Source organism: Salminus brasiliensis, chromosome 22 (genome assembly GCF_030463535.1).
Source record: "Salminus brasiliensis chromosome 22, fSalBra1.hap2, whole genome shotgun sequence".
Taxonomy (NCBI): domain Eukaryota; kingdom Metazoa; phylum Chordata; class Actinopteri; order Characiformes; family Bryconidae; genus Salminus; species Salminus brasiliensis.
The window spans coordinates 24942958-24964055 of NC_132899.1; the positions used below are offsets into that span (position 1 = coordinate 24942958).

The 21098-nt window shown below is 38.6% G+C and overlaps 1 protein-coding gene and 1 non-coding gene across 2 annotated transcripts; one reads left to right on the plus strand and one right to left on the minus strand.

The window, feature by feature from the left end:
- Positions 1-2349: 2349 nt before the first annotated feature.
- On the plus strand, positions 2350-19315 carry adam8b (ADAM metallopeptidase domain 8b). The gene is made up of 23 exons (XM_072667401.1): positions 2350-2478; positions 4761-4864; positions 5035-5117; positions 5260-5338; positions 6001-6077; positions 6220-6394; positions 7611-7676; positions 7792-7863; positions 8230-8399; positions 8505-8586; positions 9098-9234; positions 10290-10470; positions 10682-10771; positions 12847-13042; positions 13988-14090; positions 14766-14934; positions 15025-15105; positions 15542-15626; positions 15764-15881; positions 16009-16183; positions 16353-16469; positions 17159-17233; positions 18876-19315. Exons 1-23 carry the CDS (start codon positions 2427-2429, stop codon positions 18930-18932), a joined length of 2544 nt encoding a protein of 847 aa, XP_072523502.1. The 5' UTR covers positions 2350-2426; the 3' UTR covers positions 18933-19315.
- LOC140544562 (U6atac minor spliceosomal RNA) lies at positions 4450-4580 on the minus strand. The gene has a single exon (XR_011978259.1). It is a non-coding gene; the product is annotated as a U6atac minor spliceosomal RNA (small nuclear RNA).
- Positions 19316-21098: the final 1783 nt, after the last annotated feature.

The following is a 21098-nucleotide window of genomic DNA, read 5'->3' on the forward strand; positions in this document are numbered from 1 at the left end:
AAACAGGGACATTGTTCATGCTTTATCCAGCTCTTAGATTCAGCTTGTTGCATACCTGATGATGCACATGTCTATGTCTCAGGAACACCAGTGTAGCTTTTCTTACCCTAAGCTGGCCGTTTTTAGTAGCGTAAAATGAAGCATGCAGGGACTCAATGGTAAACTGTTAATCCTTCTGCAGTGTCCAAACCAGGCCATGCATTTGCTTATACAACCCTGAATGAAACCAGTAAGGAGAGAATGCCACCTGTTTTAAAACTGGAAGACCACACTGCCCTCTAGTGTTTGTGATGTTAAATGACCAGAGGTGCCCAAACGTTGCACATGACCATGTCAAGTCAAGTCAAGTGGGTTTTATTGTCATTTCAACTACATACAGAGTACACAGTGAAACGAAACAACGTTCCTCCAGGACCATGGTGCAACATAGACAGTGCATACAAAACACAAGTGCAACACAAACAAACAAGTGCGGACAGACAACACAACACAGTACAGACCAGAGAATAATAAATAATTGACGGTAGTGTGCAAATTGTGCAATGTGTAATAAATAGAGTCCAGTGAGGTAGTAAAGTAAAGTTATTAGTGCAATGCTTTGTGTAAAGTTTCAGATAAGGTTAATAATCTTGGGTGTTCTCTGTTGTAAATATTACAATAGCCCAGTAATCAAGATTGTTCAACAGTGGAATTTCACTAATGTGACTTCAATTCTTGAATTTAAATAAGTAAATAGACTATACTATACTTACCATTTTTAAGCTAGTGTGGGGGCAGTGGTGTCTCAGCGCCAATAGCCAGCAAGCTGCCACTGCCGGTCCCTTGAGCAAGGCCCTTCACCCTCCCTGCTCTCCGAGTGCTGCAGTGATAGCGTCACTTTGATCACAAGTGTGTGTTTATGTGTTCACTGGGTTTAAGATGAAGGCCAAACTCCATCTGTGTGCAACACAAAGGGTGAATATAGTTGTCTTGTCTTGTCTTTTTATGTACACTGTGTGAGTTTGCATATAGAAGCTATCAAATCCAAATCAAATCAAATCACTTTACACAGGCGTAAGGGTGAGTGGAATAACCTGGGTGCATCGTCCCTCACAGTAGTATAAAAAAAGAATTTGAATGTTTTCATATTGAAGCCATGAGACAATATATTGAGGACACAAACTATAATATTTAACCTAAATTTAAACAACATATTTTGTTCTTTTTCTTAAACTGAAACTGCAGCCTTCAGCCTTTATATGAAAGCTACAAAATAATATATTTAGGGCAAGAGACAATTTATTAACGCTACAAAATAATATATTTAGGCAAAGAGACATTTTATTAAGACTGCAAAAATAATATATTTAGGTCAAGAGACAATATATTAAAGCTACAAAATAATATATTGAGGTCAACGTACAATATATTAAAGCTACAAAATTCTATATTTAGGGCAAGAGACAATTTATTAAGATTACAAAATTATATATTTAGGGCAGAAGATAATATATTAAAGCTACAAAATAATATATTGAGGCCAAAATACAATATATTAAAGATACAAAATAAAAATAATGAGTTAAAGAGACAATATAAAAAGGCTACAAAAAAATATTTTTAAGGCAAGAGACAATTTATTAAGGCTACAAAATAGTATATTTAAGTCAAGAGACAATGTATTAAGGCTACAAAATATTTCTAGGACAAGAGACATTATATTAAAACTACAAAATAATATATTTAAGGCAAGAGACAATATATTAAAGCTACAAAAAATATATTGTGGCAAATGGACATTATATTAAGGCTACAAAATAATATATTTAGGGCAAGAGAGAATTTATTAAGGCTACAAAATGATATATTTAAGGCATAAGACAATATATTAAAGATGCAAAATAATATATTGAGGCAAAAAGACAATTATTAAATAATAATAAAGCTATGTATAAAGCTACAAGATATATATAAGCTTAATGTATGATCTTGTGGCCAGGCCTTATTATAAACAACTATCATGTCATCCTAGGAGCTCAGTGAAATCTGTTAGTTTGAGCGTGCTGGTTATGTAGGGTTTGGGTTGAGCGTCACCTAGAAGGACATGTAAAACCCCACAAAGACAACAGTGCAGCCTGGACTGGAAAACGCAATGATCATTTGTGTTGAACGCATATGTCTTTGTCCAGAGCATGCTCGGTCACCCTCCATCAGTCCATGGGTCAATGTGCTGTGTGCTGTAAGTGGACTTCAGGGAACACGTTTCCTTTAATTCAATATCATGAGTCACAGGAGTGACGTCTTTTACGGGATATCAGCGCCTGCCAAAGCCTCCCAGGCCCCGCCCATGTCGTGTTAGGGGGCGGGGCTTCCGCATAGCTTTCCTTCTTCATGTCAGTCTTTACCTAAAACATGTGAACTGTGAGCGGTTACGACAAGGACAAGCCATGAAGTTTATTACTCTTACAGCTCTTGTGCTCTCCTGTCTGTTTAACTGGGGTAAGTTGATATTTTAATAACTGCTAATCCGTATTATTATCCTTATTTCTGTACACGCTGTTGGCAGAAGTGGCTCGACTAGACCAGACTATCCTGTAAAAACAGTATTACCTCAAAGCTGAAGCTAATGTCTTTAATGGCAGATAAATAAATAAATAAATAAATAAATAAATAACCGTAGACGAAAATGTTGGGATACAACTAAAGTAAAGTGCTGAAGTTTCTCTAAAACTGCAGGAGAACCTCTTAGATAACTACATCCAGCATCCAGCAGCACAGCAGCAGAAGAGGTTAGACGGTCTCCTTCTCGTGTTTCTGACTCTTATATTTTTATGCTAAAGCTAAAATGAGAGGTGTGAGAAACAGAAAAGCGGCCCAGAACTGACTTAAATGAGCTTACTGAAGCATCAGATATGAAATAAAAAAGACAAACTGCAGGACAGAAGTACAGATACAGTCAATACTGTACTACTGAGGTAGCTGCACTTACTGTACAGCTGCTACAGTACGTCCACTTAAGAGAATTGATCAGCATGTAGCTCAATGTAAACATCATAAACTCATTATTGCAAAACGTGAACGTGCAGATAATCAGAAGGATTAGCAAGAATGAAAACTATACTGTGACCCAGGAGAAGGTTACTCTTCTTAGACGAGACAACCATGTTCATTATTTTGGATGGAATTTGGACTCCACCTACACAGGGACAGTGAGCACACGTGCCCGGAGTGGTGGGCAGCCATTGTTGCAGCGCCCAGGGAGCAGACAGGCTGAAGGGCTTTGCTCAAGGGCCCAACAGTAGAGCTTAGATCGGCCCAAAAAAATCCAGCCCGAGCCTGGGCACGTTCTGTCCGAGCGCGACCCGCCCCGCCCCATAAACTTTCAATATGGATTAAAAAAAAATTGTAGTAAGTAGACTGTTAATACTGACCTGGCACTGCGTGATTATAATACTCTAACTTGTGCAACTTTTTTACGACCATAGTGTGATTTGTTACGTTGCTATATCGTGATTATCATGCCATAGCTTTAAAAAGCCTGCGTTAAAACCTACGTCACAGACCATTTTCTTAAGCCCAACCCGAAAGGGCCTAAGGAAAGTGGTTGGAAATCTCGGCCCTAGGCTGGGTATAGAACCTGCTACCCTGCTATCGATAGCCCATTACATTGTATTGTATTGTGTTGTATTATATCATATTAGCTGTGTAGTTACACATTAACAATCCATGTAATAAGACTCTAACTACCTAATAGCTGTAAGACAGACTTATTTCTGTAATATCTTATTACACACATATACCCACACAGGAGAGATACACTTGTGTAATTACATAAGTCAAAACCTAAGGTCTACGCAAGCTGTACTACCGTGATCCATTTCTAACAGTGAATTTATCATCAGTTGTTTGAGTTGTTGTGGCATAGATTACTCATGTGTAATTACACAGTTATTAGAGACACCTAACATGAAGTGGGACCAAGTGTTCTCCACATATATCCCAGTTTGGAGTCTGAGCTCAGTGGCAGCCATGCTACGGTGCACCTGGAGCAGAGAGTTGAAGGGCTTTGTTCAAGGGCCCAACTGTGGTAGCTTAGTGAATGTGGGTATAGAACCCACAACCATGTGATGAATAACCCAGAGCTCCAACCATCACTGACGCAAAATCCAGTTAGAGATGCCACATCAGCTACAGACCATAGATATTACTGCTAAACTGTTATCACCCAGTGAACTGTTATCCTACAGTTACTGCAGTACTGCACCATTGTTCATTTCATGTGTACACTGCTGTGGTTTCACAATATTTATTCTGTATATTGTTGCATAGTGCTATTCTGAAAAACATTGTAAAGCACTCTGTATATTGTGTGTTGTCTGTAAATTATATGTAGAGTAGCTGTATATTGTTAATATTAGAGAGACACTAACAGCCGGAAACAAATTCCTTGTGTGTGTAAATATACTTTGCCAATAAATCTGATTCTGATTCTGAAAAAGTATAGAAGTGCCTTATATAACCATACAGGTATTGAAAGGCCGCTAGGACCTCTTCCATCCTTGCCAAGGAGAGTGCTAACCTTCTCTCATTTCATACTTCTAGTGGCTAACTACTGCATTTATTTTAGCAATATTTCAGTAATGTGAGAAAGTATGTAACCTGGGCTTAATGCAGATTTACATGAATTCATTGTATTTCTTCAAATGTTGTTATCATACATTACAAGTATAAATTTTCCCAGAACTTTGTAGTTTTTAACTCAGGCTTTTGTTCATTTTCAGGTTGCTTCACTGAGACTGTTCGTACATTGAGCCACGTTGAGAGGTACAATGTAGTGAGACTTCAGAAACTAGGCAGCCGCAGCCAGAGGAGCCTCTCAAACCAGGTAGACCACTCATATCCCCCTAATATGGTTATTCCAGAGAATTTCAACAACAAAAAATCTATGTTACTGATTATGTAGTGATTTGCAGTTATCATTTATTAATCAATTCACTCTGTGGGTCCCGAGTAGAAATCAGTCCTCCTTCAATAATAAATATTTAAATCCAATAGGCACCAGAAAAGTATCCTGAGAAACTTCGCTATCAGCTGTTATTCGATGGAAACAATCACACAATTCATTTGGAAAAGAACAGGTAAAACTCCTATATGTTGTGCACAATTGAGCAGCTACCATATTTTCTAATATCTCAGTCTCTTTTCGGTCCTACTTTTTTTACTTTTAGGTGTGTTTACTTCTTTTTTACAGTAATATTTAACAAATTGTTGAACTTTTAGACTGCTGGTTGGACATAATTACACTGAAATATATTATAAAGAGGATGGATCAACTGTGAACACATCTCCAAGACTTCAGGTAAGTTGATCTTTTCATAATACTGGAAAACAGTGACCAAGCAGATCAACGTTTGAGTAATTTAATCCACTTTAACCCCTTAAACCCAACCAGTTCAGTTCTGCTTTACTGCATCTTCAATTTCATGTGTGGGGCTCATTGTCCAACATTATTTAGTTCTTACACATGATACACTCTCAGTATACAGAGATCCTGTGTGAAGACAGGTAGCCCCAATAATCCACTGTGCTGCAAAATACAGATACAGATACAGAATGCTCTCTAAAGCTTTCCATTCAGAACAGTTCAGGCTTTCATGGCAGAGTCTTACAGAATAAGTGTATATGCCTACTATAGTACACCTATAAAATTCCCACACTCTAGCCCATTTTCTTCAGTGTCCTAAAAGCAGTGAATTCCCGCTATAAGCCTTCATAAGCAGAAAACTGCTATTCTCTGAACTGCTAAAAACCCAAAACATCAATTATTTCTGGCTGCAAATGTAAAATACATTTGCATTTGCAAAAGCTATGTAGTTATGAGAGTTAGCAGCTGATCTGTGGGCCCACGTACAGGCCTTTAAGCTGTAGGGAAGCTGTACTTTCTTTTCTGTGTGTTGTGTACATGTTCTCTGTATCATGAATAAGCTGAATAGGGGAAATAAAAAGCTCATTGTTTTGTAGGACCACTGTTATTATCATGGCCATATTGATGGTATGGAGGACTCATCAGTCAGTGTTGGAGTCTGCTCTGGAATGAGGTATTTGCTAATATCACGTAGCTCTCAGGACACAGCCACTGCAGAGGAATGTAAACAATAACCGGGCGCGGCCTCAGCCCTCATACTGCGATCCCCCTCTGAGGCATGACTGTGACATGTCAGATGTTTTTGGTTTCTGCAGAGGTTTTGTGCGGGCTGAGCAGCAGTTGTACCTGATCGAGCCCTTGAGTGACAGCATTGAAGGAGACCACGCCCTCTATAAGCAAGAAGACCTGAGGATGAATACGAGAGAGTCGAATATCACCGTTTACGACAAAGAACCTAAAATGGCAGCCCTTTTCAAACGCAGTAGCTGGGTACATATTTTTAAGATAACTTCAGTTAGAAGGGAATTGTCCTCTCTATGCTTCACCCACACGTGTTCATTCGTAGATACTGTAGCAAGGTTGGACAAGCATTTCAGAATACTGGCGAAAACTTCGTTCGCAGGGCTGTTTCTGTCAAAATGCATACGATTCATTTTAAAAATTATTTATTTATTTATAGTTTTTTACTAATATACAGCCCTATTATATCCTAAAGCTTATTTTTAGTTACTACATTGACTACAGATTGAACTAGCTGATGTATTCTGAAGAGACAGAAGTGTATTATAGGGCCTGTTTACATTAAACATAAATTGGCATTAAAAAGTGTTTTTTATGTGGATAGGATCCAGATCTACCGGATTCTGTTTACACTTGACGTTAAAATGTGTCCACAGTGTGACCAGATAAGAACACACCAATGTGTACATCATTTTAGTTTTGCTTCCTTTAAACAACGGCTGTTCATCAAAATCGCCTTGCTCCGGGAGACTGTGAACAGTTAAGTGTAACGGTGGGGCATCTACACAGTGGTGGAACAATTGGCGGTTCTCAAATTCACGTAACGACTATTTAATCAGCAGGGAACAAACACTGTAATACTGCTCTCATCCAAAGCACAAAGGGATGGAGCCAAGATCCACAGTAATTATTATACTAATGTATATTATATTATATGTTTTTCCGACAGGCGTATTTCCACGTACTTGTCTGCCAGAATCCGATCACAGAAAACATTTCCGTTTACATTTGTAATAAATGTAGAGAAAGCTCCGTCTCTGAGCACCTCCGAATGTGGTTGGAGTGATCTAATCGTAATCTGATCAAAATGCATCTTGGGGTTGTTTACACCTGGCTTTTAATTCGCACAAGTGAAATCCGATTGTGATCAGATGTTAATGGCAGGTTTAAGCAGGCTCTTAGACGCTTAAATCTGCCAGCTGGTTTTGTTTACAGCATAAAGATTGGATTGATTGATTGTTTTAACATTGCTAGATAACTAATTTAAAGTTAACTTAAAGTATTTCTAAGTGATTCAGTGAGTAAATGAAAATCACAGAGTGAGACAAATGTAGACCCTAACAAAAACATGATATGCAACACAAAGTGTTTTAAAGTCAGTAGATGATTCAGCCAGAATAAATGGGATTCTTTCCCGTGCATTCCAGCGCACCGGCTAGAATAACTTTTTTTCTTATTTCCTTAGGAGAGCAGTTCGGCATTTCGTACTCCGAGATACGTGGAACTGTTCCTTGTGGTGGACAATACTGAAGTAAGAATATCATAAAGTTCTTGAAAATATTGAAAATAAATTTTTCATTTTTGCGTTCTTTATAGATCAGGTAGCCTCGAATAACAAGCAAGAACTTGGTGTTTCTCTGTTGCAGTTCAAAACCTTAGGCTCAGATACGGGCGCGGTCCGAGCGAGGATGCTGGAAGCGATAAACCATGTCGATAAGGTGTCTTTTCCTACTGTTTGTCTCCACGCATGTGGAACTTATACTGCAAAAATTGTATCGGTAAAGTCAAGTACAGTTTAGATGCTGCAAGCGTTGTTGATATGATATGAAGATGCTAACTACTGTGCTAATAGTACATTTGAGTATTCAGTGTAATTTTCAGTGTAACTATCATGGATTTAAGAAACAAGAAGGAACTCTAATTAAGAAACCTGAGACTTCATGATTTACTATATAATAATTTTTCAACTAATGTAATTCATCAGTTCGGAGGTTAAGAAGTTACACCCAGAATCAGTGTGTTTTTGGCAGGCATGGTGTGTTATGAAGAGCCCTGTTGCTGAGCTCAGATCTTTCCCTCCTCAGCTGTATCGTCCACATAATATCCGTGTGATGCTGGTGGGATTGGAGTTGTGGACCGTTGAAGATCAGATCGTGGTCAGTTTGAGTTCTGATGACACTCTCACCAGGTTCATTGATTGGCGCAAGCACAACCTACTAAAACGGGTCAAGCATGATAATGCCCAGTTTGTAACGTGAGTATTACACAGAAGGTTCTGGATCATAGCAGTGATCTGAATTATAGTGTTATACAGCTCTGTAGATGACTTCATGATTACTTATCCTTCTTTTTTATACAGAGGAATAGATTTTTTAGGTGAAACTGTGGGGCTGGCAAACAAGTATGCTATCTGTGCTGCAGACTCTGGAGCCGTTAATCAGGTATGTAGCATTCCTCCTTTACCGCTTGAGTATTTGTGATGTGCGAGAGCTCTTTTGTTTTGTTGGACTGCCTAGTGGCTCAGCCTAGAAGAGACAATTCTGCTTACTGAGTGACTGATTGATTGAGTGAGTGACTGACAAACCTTGTTGAAACGTGCATGCGCAAGAACTGCCTCTTGTTTGCCTACATTTGCTCGCACTGATGGTCTGACGACCACATTTCACCACAAACAAGTATACATGCTGCCAAGGGCTGCTTAGTAATCTATGCGAAGACATACTGTGGCATGAATGTGTGTGTGGCAAAGTCCATAACGATAGCATGGAAAATAGAAGAGCAAATATTTTAGTCCCTATAGTCCTATTGATTGTATACAGCCAATGGAGATTCTGTAAAACTAGGCTTTCCTGGTTTCTCATGTTTTATTTTGGTAATTTTGAAAATAATTTAGAAATGTTATGTGATCCAAGCAAAGTTGACATTTATTCCATGTATTCCTGTATTGCTTAGGATCATAACATAGATCCTTTGGGCTTGGCTGCCACCATTGCACATGAGATGGGCCATAACATGGGCATGTCCCATGATGCGTCACACTGCAGCTGCGGTCCGTTTAACACCAACTGTATCATGACTGAACGTGTGGGGTGAGATTGTCTTTAAAACAAGTCAATAATGAGTTTTGATATTTGAGTAAAATGCTTTATGTAACGTCATTGTTTGACCAAAACCTTTCCAGAATGGTACCGTCTGTTCCAGCTAATTCTGGACCATTTCTATTGATCCATTCATTATTGATTATATTCATTATAAAATATTTTAAACCGCACAAAGAGCAGCTGGAATTTTCAGATTATGTCAAAATAATGTAAACCTATAAATATGTATAAGTTTTCATTTTGGACATAATTGTAAACAATCCCAGCTGCTCTTTACATTGTTTGAAAATGTTGATAATTAAAAGTGAAATTTTAAAATGAAGACATTCTTCTCAGCTTTTTAATCAAGATTAGTGTTAGTATTACCTTTGTTTTGTACAATTTTAGGAAATGATTACCATGCAAAACCCACAAAGATTTGAGCCCACAGATAACTTTGACCAAGTTCTCAGACCTTACTTAGCTTTGTAGGGCTATGGCTTGTTCGCCATCATTGTAGTCAGGTGATGCAAATTTCAAAGCTTTATAAATACTCCTAAAACCATGTCCCAACAATCAGAAGCCATGGGCTCCTTTAAGCAGCTGCGCAGCACTCTGAAGATAATTGATGCCTACAAAGCAGGAGAAATCTATAAGAAGATGTTAAAAAAAAGAAGTTTGAAAAATCAAATGGACTGATGAAGTGAAAATAGAACTTTTTGGCTACAATAAGAAAATATATGTTTAGAGAATTTCATGTAAAAGAACACCACTATGACTGTCAAGCAGCAGGGTGGGTTGATGAGGCTTTAGGCTTGTGTGACAGCCAGTGGCAAGGCGATTCTCTCGACCATTTCACTGGTCGAGAGAAGAAGCAAACATCACACTGTGTGTAAAACACTGAAGATGAAAAGAGAATGGCAATAGCTACAATAGCTAATGATCCTAATCACGCCTCAAAATCCACAATGGACTACCTTAAAACGCTCAGGCAAATAAATAAGAGACTGACACTCCATGTCACTTTTTCCTTTTTTATACACCTTTCCATTTTTCCATTCCAGAACCTCAAAGTTTCCACAGCTCTTCAGTGACTGCAGCCTGGATGAGCTGAGTCTGTTTCTGAAGAATGCCAACCCAAGCTGCCTGCTGGACCTCCCCCACTCAGACAAGCTGTACGAGGGGCCTGTCTGCGGCAACGCTTTCCTGGACCCTGGGGAGGAGTGTGACTGCGGAAGTGTGGAGGTGAGCACACAGATCATTCTCTCCATTAAACCTCCACTTCAGATCAGTCCGATCTCCACAGTAATCACTGCGTTTCTGCCAGCCTGTCAGTTGAGTCGGTCCAGTGTGTTTTTCATGTCCAGAGTTGTGTGAGTAATGCGTTTGTATGGTGACCTCATCTGGTTTAGCAAGCATGACTCGCCCTGTGTAACGTGTCCTGTTGCTTCTGCAGGAGTGTGAGAACCCATGCTGTAATGCCAAGACCTGCACATTTACGGAAGGCTCTCAGTGTGCGGAAGGAGACTGCTGTGAGAACTGCCAGGTACAGTCTTACAAAGCAAATCAACAAAACCATTTTGGTGTCAGATACAAGGATGTGTGAAAATGCTGGGAAAAAGAATGACACACAGCAAGACAAAAACACTTAGATTTCAGAGGAAGGTAATTAACTTTAAATGAATAAAATGTGTTACATGTGTTTCCAAAAGTAGTAAATTTAAAGAATGAAGAAATAAAAAAGTGTATTTCTCACATAGTTAAACATGGTATAAAGTGCAGTGAAATGCTTAGGCAACTACCACAAGATAGATAAAAGACAAAGGGCAAGATGAAAAAAGGTAAGGTATATAAGGAAATAAGAATGAATAGACATACAACTATATATATATGGCATGACGGTATATGTATGAAGTGCAAAATCTTATAATGCCTCTGTAAAATAAAAATTTGTAATGTTAAAGAAGATGAGACAGAATTCAAGTGCATGTCCTTATAATAATCCATAGGTGAAACAGAGGGTTAACCACAAGGAAAGCAAAGAACAGACTGATCAAAGACCATAGAAAGTAAGAATACTGCAAAACAAGAAACAATAAGAACTAGAAAGTACTGAAACTGAAATAATGGAACCAGAACAAGAAATACAACAAAACGACAAGACAAAAAAAAGAGTATTTAAGTCTATTATATACACTGAACACAGACAAGAAACATCTGGGACCAATTATGAGAGGGTGGGGCCACAGACAACACACTGGCAAGGGGAATAGAAAAGCGCAAAGAAGAACTAAGCAGACATGAGGGAGATGATAAACAAGGGAACACAGACAGAGCTAGTCTACACAAAGCTATATAAATCATAGAAATGTGTGAAATTATGTATTTCTTTCTTTTTTTCTTTTTTTCTTTCTTTTTGTTTTGAATGCCTTTCCTGAGTTGCATTGTAATAAATACCTGCATTTTGAAATTTGCAGTTTGTGACTACCTATGTACTCTTCTGGTCAGGTACTGGCCTTTAAGCTTGACTTTAAATAGAATGCAATACTAACAGTGTCTGGAAGTTGTATTTTGAGTCACGCCTATACGGCTGAGTGATTCTCTGGAAGGAAGTTACAAACTTGTGTTTGAAGGACATGCCCTCTAAAGGGGAATGGTGGGGGAGGGCTGGTGCAAGGGTGCTGGTGTGCTTAGCCAACACAGTTTAATTTGTAGGAACTGTTTGCATAGAGTAGATTATTTACAACATAGTGTTATTTAGTAATTTCTCAGTTGTTTTCACTATTACCCAAACACCTACTTTAATGTAATCAGTCTTGCATGTTCAAAGCAAAGCAGGGAAACTGTGTAGTGTTATCATAAGTGGAAAGCGGATGAGCAACAAAACCACAGAGAATCAACCACAGAGTGCAATAATTCAAAAGAAATAAAGTCTATCAGGAAACAGAGGATGGTGAGATTATTGAGAGTACAAAAATGTGTGAATGTATGTAGGAGTACCAATAATGAAAGAGAGCGTTAAAATTCCCATATTAATGTCACTTCATGACCTATAGGATTGTTACAGTAAGCATATTTTCAGGTTCGATATGGATATGATTTGATTACGAGGTCAGTACTTGATTTTATCACTAAAACAAACTGTCGTCCACATGCTGTTGTCCTGCCCCATTAACTAAAGCATTCTCTCCTTATTTGTAGAGTCAGTAGTCAGTAGAGCAGCAACATGATTTTTTAATTGGAAAATGCTACAGGATGTTGCTCAACACATATCTTGAGGTGTTCAAACACTTACTTAATGAGCAGTGTGACATCCTGCATCCTGCATCTTGTTGGCATATCAACGTATTTTCCATGGTTATACTTAAAAAATAGAAATATACCTCTTCAAACACAGAACACTTTGGAAAACATCTTTTTGGGTCATTTGAGGGTAGGTCAGTGCATCAGTGCATTGTACAAGCCCCTCCCCTATGCCCTCCCACTTTGCTCTGATAGGGGGCAGCCAAATGGCTAATTCTGATTATTGAAAGTTTTTTTACAAACGATGATAAATAAGAGAAAAGAATCTAATTAATCGAGTGGCTTTTGGTGGGGGGTGTTTTTTCTTTCTTTTCCTAGATAAAGCAAGCTGGAAGCATGTGCCGGACCTCTGCAACCGAGTGTGATCTGCCAGAGTACTGCACAGGGCTGTCAGAGAAGTGTCCTGAAGACGGCTTTAAAATGAACGGAATCCGCTGCAGCTCTGGTGACAGCTACTGCTACAACGGACAATGTCCGACTCATCTCCAGCACTGTCAGAGGCTGTGGGGAAAAGGTAATACACACAACAGTCTGCTGTAACCTGCTGCAGCTAGTAGGTATGACAGTCCCGCTGGCACTTGGGCCATAATATAATAATTTAATCAGCTTTACCTATACAGCACTGTTTGCAATAACTATTGCACCTTATGCAATTATTAAATTATAAAACTGTGTACATTGAGGTAGGCCAGTTGATCTTTCATTTTTGGTATTTTATTTAATTTAGTTTTTGTGAACTAAAATGAAGTTACTAAATGATAACTATACTATAAATATGAATATTAAACACAGTAATTGTGTATTGCACTATTGTTTTTTGTATTTTACAGTATTAGTTTGGCATGTTACCAGTCCAAAGTTTAAAACAAAAATTCAAGACATAGTAGATGCTAATTTATTTATTAAAAATGGGATTAAATGCATGTACTGAATATTTCAAGCAAAAAAGTAAATATTTGGATGGGGTAAAATGCTCAGATGCGGTTTTATAAGCATATTTACCACCCTGTTATTTTACTTTAGAAGCACATTGCTGGTTTGCATCACTGCAATGACCCACAGCTATATGCCTTGTCTAGCATAGCTTTGAAGACTGTAAGAAGAACCTTTTGCAGTTATTCCCAAGTTTTATCAGGTCCTGTGTTGGCAAGGTGTGCTGTTCGCTAGCTCAAGAAATTGCATTAGGGTCTGGTATTGTTAGCTTTTAGCTTAGCGGTGCTTCCTCCAGTCATCCCTTCTCTGAGCAGTGCTTCACATGGTTGGTTAGCATTAGCTTTTAGCCTTTTTATCCTCGCATCCCAATTCTTACAGTAAACTCATAAAGTTGGGATGCTTTTTTATTACACATATCCAGAATGCAATGTTTTATATTGCTGAAAATAAGGATTCCAAATTTGAGGAGTGGTTGATAACTTTTGAGTTTTAGTGTAAATTAACACCTTGACTTTTCTCCTTACAGATGCCAAGGTGGCTTCAAGTGCCTGCTTCTTCAAAAATACTTTTGGGCACAATGATTCCCACTGTGGAAGGACTAAAGAAGGCTTCAAGCCCTGTGCTGAACAGTACGTTGAGACTGTCTCGAGTCTTCTCTTCTACAAATATTTGTTGCTCTGCGTAGCAGTGAGTCTATAGGATAATTTCATTTGACAAACCTTCAATAATGTGAGATGCATTACAATTTCAAACTTCCACTGTGTACATAGATAGGAGTGTACATAGACAGGCAGACTGACACATGAATAGACAGACAGATGGATAGATTTTAATGATCCACAGTAGGAAATTTCTAGATAATGATAATGATATTATTATAAATAATAATGATGGACATACTAATCTGACCTCACAGTGATTCAATTCGAAAATATATACTATATTAACCGGTTTCAGGTCATGAGATCTCACATTTGATGTGATTTTATTTTGGTAGAGTTCAAAATACATTTTGGAAAATAGGCTGAACTGAAGGAACTTCAATAGCTCTTTACACAATAGTGAAATATATTCAATAAAAACAATATATAAAGCTTTAAAAACATTTTATTGTTACATTTAAAAATAGATTGCAAATGTTATACCTTGCCATTTTTGTAACTGATTATAATAATTCTGACATTGTAAAAGTTAAATCACCACCTGATTATTGCTAATTATTATTAATGTATAACAGCATACAACTGTATAACAGATCTATTGCCTACAGTTGATTAACAAATGTTGTGATGTTATTTTCGCAGAGATATGCACTGTGGAAGCATATTTTGCACTGGAGGAAACATTCGCCCTATCACTGGTCTGAGCGCCTCAATAGCAATAAAAAATGAAATATGCAAAATAGTTGGGGAGCGGTACGAGTTGGACAAACTTAGCATGGTGCCTACAGGAGCCAAATGTGGGCCTAACAAAGTAAGAACCACAGTGCATTGTGTTAGGACTGTAAATGTAAACATAGTTGTTTTTTAATTATTATTATTATTATTTTTTTTTATTTAATAGGTGTGCTTTGAGAACATGTGCCAGGATGTAAAGGTGTATGGTATGAGCGAGGATTGCTCGTCGAAGTGCAGCGGCCGTGGGGTGAGACTTCTATGAAATAGTTCAAAAGCACTAAGGCAGCAGTTTTTGTGGATTAAGCTGTTTTGGCGGCACAAGGGGGACCTGCACAACATTGTGTATAATAAATAGAACAGCCATCCACAGAAGTCAGAAGTTTGAAGAATAGACCATATAATTGGCCTCTATGTCTTTGGCTATCCCCCCTCTCCCCTCTGTCACTTAATGTAATGCTAGCTAATGTTGATGTAACAGTATCAGTTGAACACACATGGTTGGCTAGCTTCATCTGACTTCATCTGGGGAAAAACTGGGGAAATAATTATTAATAAAACATAAAAGTTTTAAAAGAAATGGTTAACTTTTGGGTGCTATTCAAAATGCTTCCTGTCCCATAACAAGCCTAGTGTGATTCTACATAAAAGGGACAGATTAAACGCATCTCTCTGTTTATTGGTAGGTTTGTGATCACCGAAAGCAGTGCCACTGTGATCCTGGGTGGGCTCCACCATACTGTGATATCAAATACACTGACTTGCCTTCTGGTAAGCCCTCTCAGAAGATCTCATGATATTCAGCATTACTCATGAACTCCTGGAAGAGTCATCTAGAGTTTAAGCAGTGATACAGTCTTTACACATAGTCCAGTATTCTTCCTGAACGACATCATTTTGTTTCACAGGAAAGGAGACGATCATTGGCATCTCAGCCGCAGTGGGAGTCCTGTTGCTGCTGGCTGTAGCGTTTGGAAGTTGGATTTATTGTAAAAAGACAAAGGACACTGGCTCTGTTCGTAAAATGTGAGTTAGCTCATGCTAATATTGGCATCTGTTTCGGCCACAGGTCACAGCGAAGTGCTTGTTGGCAGGCTTGTTAGACATAGTGTGACACTAACTGTTTGTATGTTTGTTTGGTCTCTGTTTGTAGTAAAACCCTGAGGAATGGAGAGCATCTGAATCCCCTGTTTGATAATGCTGGAGATAAAAGAGACGTTTTGAAGGATCGCCCTCAGATCAGCCAGCCTACTTTCATCGAGTCGTCTGCAACTCAGCCATGCACCCCTCTTACAGTCAGAGTCGTCCCCTCACGCCCTGCCCCACAGGTGAGCGATAGACGATGCCATCTGTTTGACAGCATTCACGTTTGTCCACATACAACCATTCTGTTGATTCAAGGCAGTGGCAAACAGGGACAGCTATTTAAAACAGCTGTTTGTGTATTAATTTCAGAACGAGCAGAACAGTCAATCTGAGCATTTTTTCATTTTGCAGCCCCCTAAAAAACCAGAAGTGCAACCACATCCACCTCTGCCTCTGGCCATTTCTTCACCCACACAGATAAAGCCTGTACCTCCAGCTAAGCCTTCGTGTCCTCCAAATACACAGCAGGTAAGCTGCACCATGTTTGAAATTTTTGCAATTTTTAATATGTATATAATGTATCCCATTTTTCCAGTTATTGACATGTAAGCACTTCAAGTCCAGTTTATAACCTGAAATGGTACAAAACCAAATGACCTCAAACGGTACAAAGTAAATGGATTTGGTGGGGGTTGAGAAAAGAACTAAAAACTGAAGAATATTGTAAAACGTATTTTTCCTATGGAAGTGGATTCAATTAAGCTTTGGAAATTCATGCAAATAATTCAGATTTTCATATGCTGCTGATTACTTAAAAACCCTGTCTGTGTAAAATCAGTGTTGATCTGTGGTACTCTCTACCACAGTATTTAGACAACACTGCACCTCTGGATTGCTATCATAATGAGTAGACACAGAAAGCCCATTCTAACTCTTAAAAGTGTGAAAGGTGCTATTACAAATGAAGCCAGAGTGTGGTGAGTACAGTTTCCTAGACCATCAAAAGTCTCAGCTCCAGCTCTAAAGAGAAGACTTGCAAACTACAGGTTTGACAGGCAGAGTTTTAGTAAGAAAGCCTTTGCTAAGATGGCAAACTAAGAAAAGCAGGGGTGTTCTAAAAATTGATCAGCACTGTATTTTATATTATATGCATTTAACGTATGATTTATTGCAGTGTATAATTAACCTTGATTCTGTGTGACCCTGTAAAACCACAGGTAAGCAGACCAGCTCATCCCCCTGCGCCTCCAGTGAAGCCAGCTGTAGTAACCGGATCATGGAAAAAGCAACAGGTTAGAGTTTACAACTGCATTACTACCATTACAGTCTCCTGTTGAGTCTAAAATAGCATTCATTTACATTGTGAAAGTAAACAACAGACAAAAGTTGTCTGCAACTGGTGTTTAAAGCTTACATACTGTCGCTGTCACACAAAAACCTTCTCCAAAAAGAAAAAAGCCACAGGAGAAGGAAAAAACTACAGTGGTCGAGAAAGCTCAACACTCTGCAAAATGAAAGCAAGCTGCAAAATCACAAAATGCGTCCAAATGCTTCCATCAAAATCACAATACATGCTACATTTCTCAAATATGCTGCATCAATAAAAATTACAACACAAGCTCCATTTAAGAGATGTGTGGCAAATTCACAGACATGATGCACATTCAGAAAACAAATGCAACTTCAGAAGTGCTGTAAGTGTTGGGCAGCACCATTAGAAATGTGTTCAGTAGCGTAGTGTGTAAGTATAGCAGAAGTATAGAAGAGTATGTGATTTTGGATGTAGGCTGAGGCTACGCAATATGTACACAGAACCAAACAAATGCAGATACATTGTTATATTCGCTAACTATGTTTACCATAGTTTTATCATGGGTTTTATGACAGAAACAACGATTGACCTCTCTGTGCTCTGTGTTCTCTCACTGGAGTCAATCTAGCTGCGCTTTAAATATGGATGTGCATAAATGTGTGATATCACTGTAAATGATGAGATAAGTAGAGTGAAAAAATAGAAATATTTTGTTCATGTATTTGAATCCATACGTACAAGCACCGTACAAATAAATGATGAAGTTTGCTTACTTCTCAGCCAATAACAAGGAAGGGTTATTAAGAAAATGCAAGTGAGGTTTTAATTGGCTTTATTGGCATTTTACTATACTGTTTTAGTTCCCTGATTGCGTAAGGCTGTGTCTGAAATAGACCTGTTGTTTACTTCTTTCTCAATCACTACATAGATCTTTCTACATAGAACACTATAGAGGCTAGCAGTGAGAGAGATATGCTGCTTTTCTTTTGTTCGGTTGCTGTATCATCTAGCCTCTGGGATTAGGTTTGAAGTTCTTTTCAGTGTCCTCCGGAAAAAAACACTTCCGTTGTGGAAGTGTGTCCGGATTTGCAGCATTTTTATGGTTTGAAATTTGTTTCCTGAATTTGAATTACGTCTGAAAATGAAGCGCTGGTTAACGTCCATGAATTTGCTGAATTTTGCAGAGCTTTGAGGTGATCATTTTGTAAATACATGCTAGTTAAATTAGATTGAACTGCTTACATCAGTGGTTCTTAATCCAGGGGGTCCAGGGAGATTCTCAGCCTTTGGAGGTCTCACAGTGCAATGTTTCAGAACTGCTGGTCTATGCTATTTTGTACTGCATGTGTCAATTTTTACTAGACATGTTAGCTTTGCTGATGTTGTCATTATCATGTCATTATCTCACCATATTATTTGTTTGTATTGTATCATTTTTCTGATAATGCATGCACATGCCTACATAAAAAAGTTATTAATTCCAAATTAAGCTGAGTTACAGGAGCACCAAAAAAGGGGAAATAGGGACAGGAATTACTAAAAATAATACATTCCATGAGTAGACTGGAGACAGACTGTGCTTTAAGTGAACTGTGGAAGTAAAATGTCTTTGTGCTTTGCAGACTGTGGGGGAAGAAGTGAGAATTGCACTGAGGCCTCCGACCATGCCAAGAAGATGACTAGTGGAGGAATCATCATGGAAATCAACAATAGACTGCTCAGGCTCGACATGACGGAACTGTGGAGGATAGCTTTGGTGACACACAGGAACTGGGTCTGTGTGCTTGTCCTCAGTTTTAGAGAGCGGGATCATGCTGAAATATGCTCGAAATATGGTGCACTCAGCTACACTTGAATGTATAAGAAACAGTATTAGACAACAGCTCCATCAGGTTGTAATAAAACTACTGTATTTATAATCAGGAAACCACTTGAAAGATCAGACCACTCAGGTGTGTAGATGTATTTATGGATCTTCATGTAATGCACTTTTAATGGTATTGTTATTTTAAAATATTCAGCCACTTTCATATTATTTGTATATTAAAATATTAAGACTAAAGCATTTGACTTAATGACCCCTTTTTGTATTTCCATATTTATTTATTTTATATACTCTTGCTGAGCAAGTTATGATAAAGACTTCTACTCATGATCAGCCAATAATGTGGCAGTGCAACGCATATGCAATGCATAATAATGCATGATAAGGGCCAGCAGCTTCAGGTAATGTTCACATCAACCATCAGAATGGGGACAAATATGGTCTTGCTGATTTTGAGGCTCATGGCTTGATTCTACTAAGACAGGGTAATGTCAGGGTAATAATTGGGCACCAACAGCATGAATGCATGGTTCCCATCCTGCCTTGTGTCAGTATAACATGTTGGAAGAGGTGATATAATGGTGCGGAGAATGTTTTTTTGATACCTGTAACACCATTCAGTCATTAGTTAAGTAGTTGCTGACCATGTTCATCTGATGTGATGTGTTTAAAGCAGGAAAAATGGGCAAGCATAAGAATCATTGAATCAACACTAAGCATCAGAGGGTTAGAGAATCTCTAAAACGGCAGATCGGCAGCCGTCAGTACCTGCCAAAAGTGGTTCATTGAACGACAGTCAGTAAACCAGTGACCGGGTCCTGGGCACCCAGGGCTCATTGATGTGATCTATAGAGGCCTCATCTTACAACTTACAGGACTTGGAGGATTTGCCACTGGCGTCTTGGTGCCAGATACAACATGGGCACCTTCAGAGGTCTTGTGAAGTCCATGCCTCAGTGGGTCAGAGCTGTTTTGCATACATTGCATACATTTCGCATGAACATAAAAAGGCCTGTTTCCTTTATTCTGCTTCTACATTGTGGAACTTGGTTCTATCCTTTTTACACAGCCTTAGTAGTAACTTTTAAGAGTAACCATCAAGAGTTACTTTCATTTCATCAGTCCATAAGACCTTTCAAAAATCTTCAGATATTTCCTGGACCGGTCTAGACTCTTCAGCTTATGTGTCTTGTTCAGTGGTGGTCGGGTTTCAGCCTTCCCTACCTTGGTCATGACAGCACTGGAGGATAATGGGTTCCTGAAAGCTTCACGCTTGAGTCTTCTCAAATCCTTGGCAGTTCATTTGCGTCTCTTTTTCTCCACGTTTCTTGCGACCATATTGACTATTTGCAACAAAACGTTCAATGGTTCTGTGATTACGCCCCAATATCTTATTAAGAGTGCTGCATCCTCTAAGAGACCTTTGGTAATTTTGGACTTTTCAGAGTCAGTTAAATCTCTTTTTTGGCCCATTTTGCCTAAACAACAAAGCTGCCTGCAGAGTGTTGACCTCTTTAGGCCACACCCTCCCTCATTACACAGACACACATCACCTGCTCTACTTAAATGTATTAAGCATTCAAGGTTATCCAGCTTGGAGTTAGAAAATATGCCTAATAATCATAATATGGTCAAAATACTCATTTGCCTAATAATTGTGCACACAGTGTATAAACAAACAAGGGTGGCTTGAGGAACCTGAGTTTTAGCACACAGATCAAAATCAGCAAGTCACTGCGACTGCACTTCTCTAAGTAATGATGAAACCAACACATTAGTTTGGCAAGCTATTCAGTCCCACTGCTTCTTCAAATCAACCTTGTTGAATCAACACAGTCTCATTATGATCTGTAAGTGTTTCTGAATCCCCATCTTGATGCACTGTGACATTGCACACTTCAGTGTTTCCCCCATAATCTAATTCATGCCTGATTCAGCTTAGATAATCACTAAACCCTACATGACCGGAATCAGGCGTGATTTAGCAGGAAGACGCTCATCTCTGCAGGGCAGCGATGCC

What these genes read in the sequence shown, in the direction of transcription:
- adam8b (XM_072667401.1), top strand. Translation starts at nt 2,427, where the DNA reads ATGAAGTTTATTACTCTTACAGCTCTTGTGCTCTCCTGTCTGTTTAAC. An exon ending in TTCAAGCCCTGTGCTGAACA is followed by an intron (nt 14,091 to 14,765) that starts GTACGTTGAGAC and finishes TTATTTTCGCAG; the next exon opens with AGATATGCACTGTGGAAGCA. An exon ending in CGAAGTGCAGCGGCCGTGGG is followed by an intron (nt 15,106 to 15,541) that starts GTGAGACTTCTA and finishes GTTTATTGGTAG; the next exon opens with GTTTGTGATCACCGAAAGCA.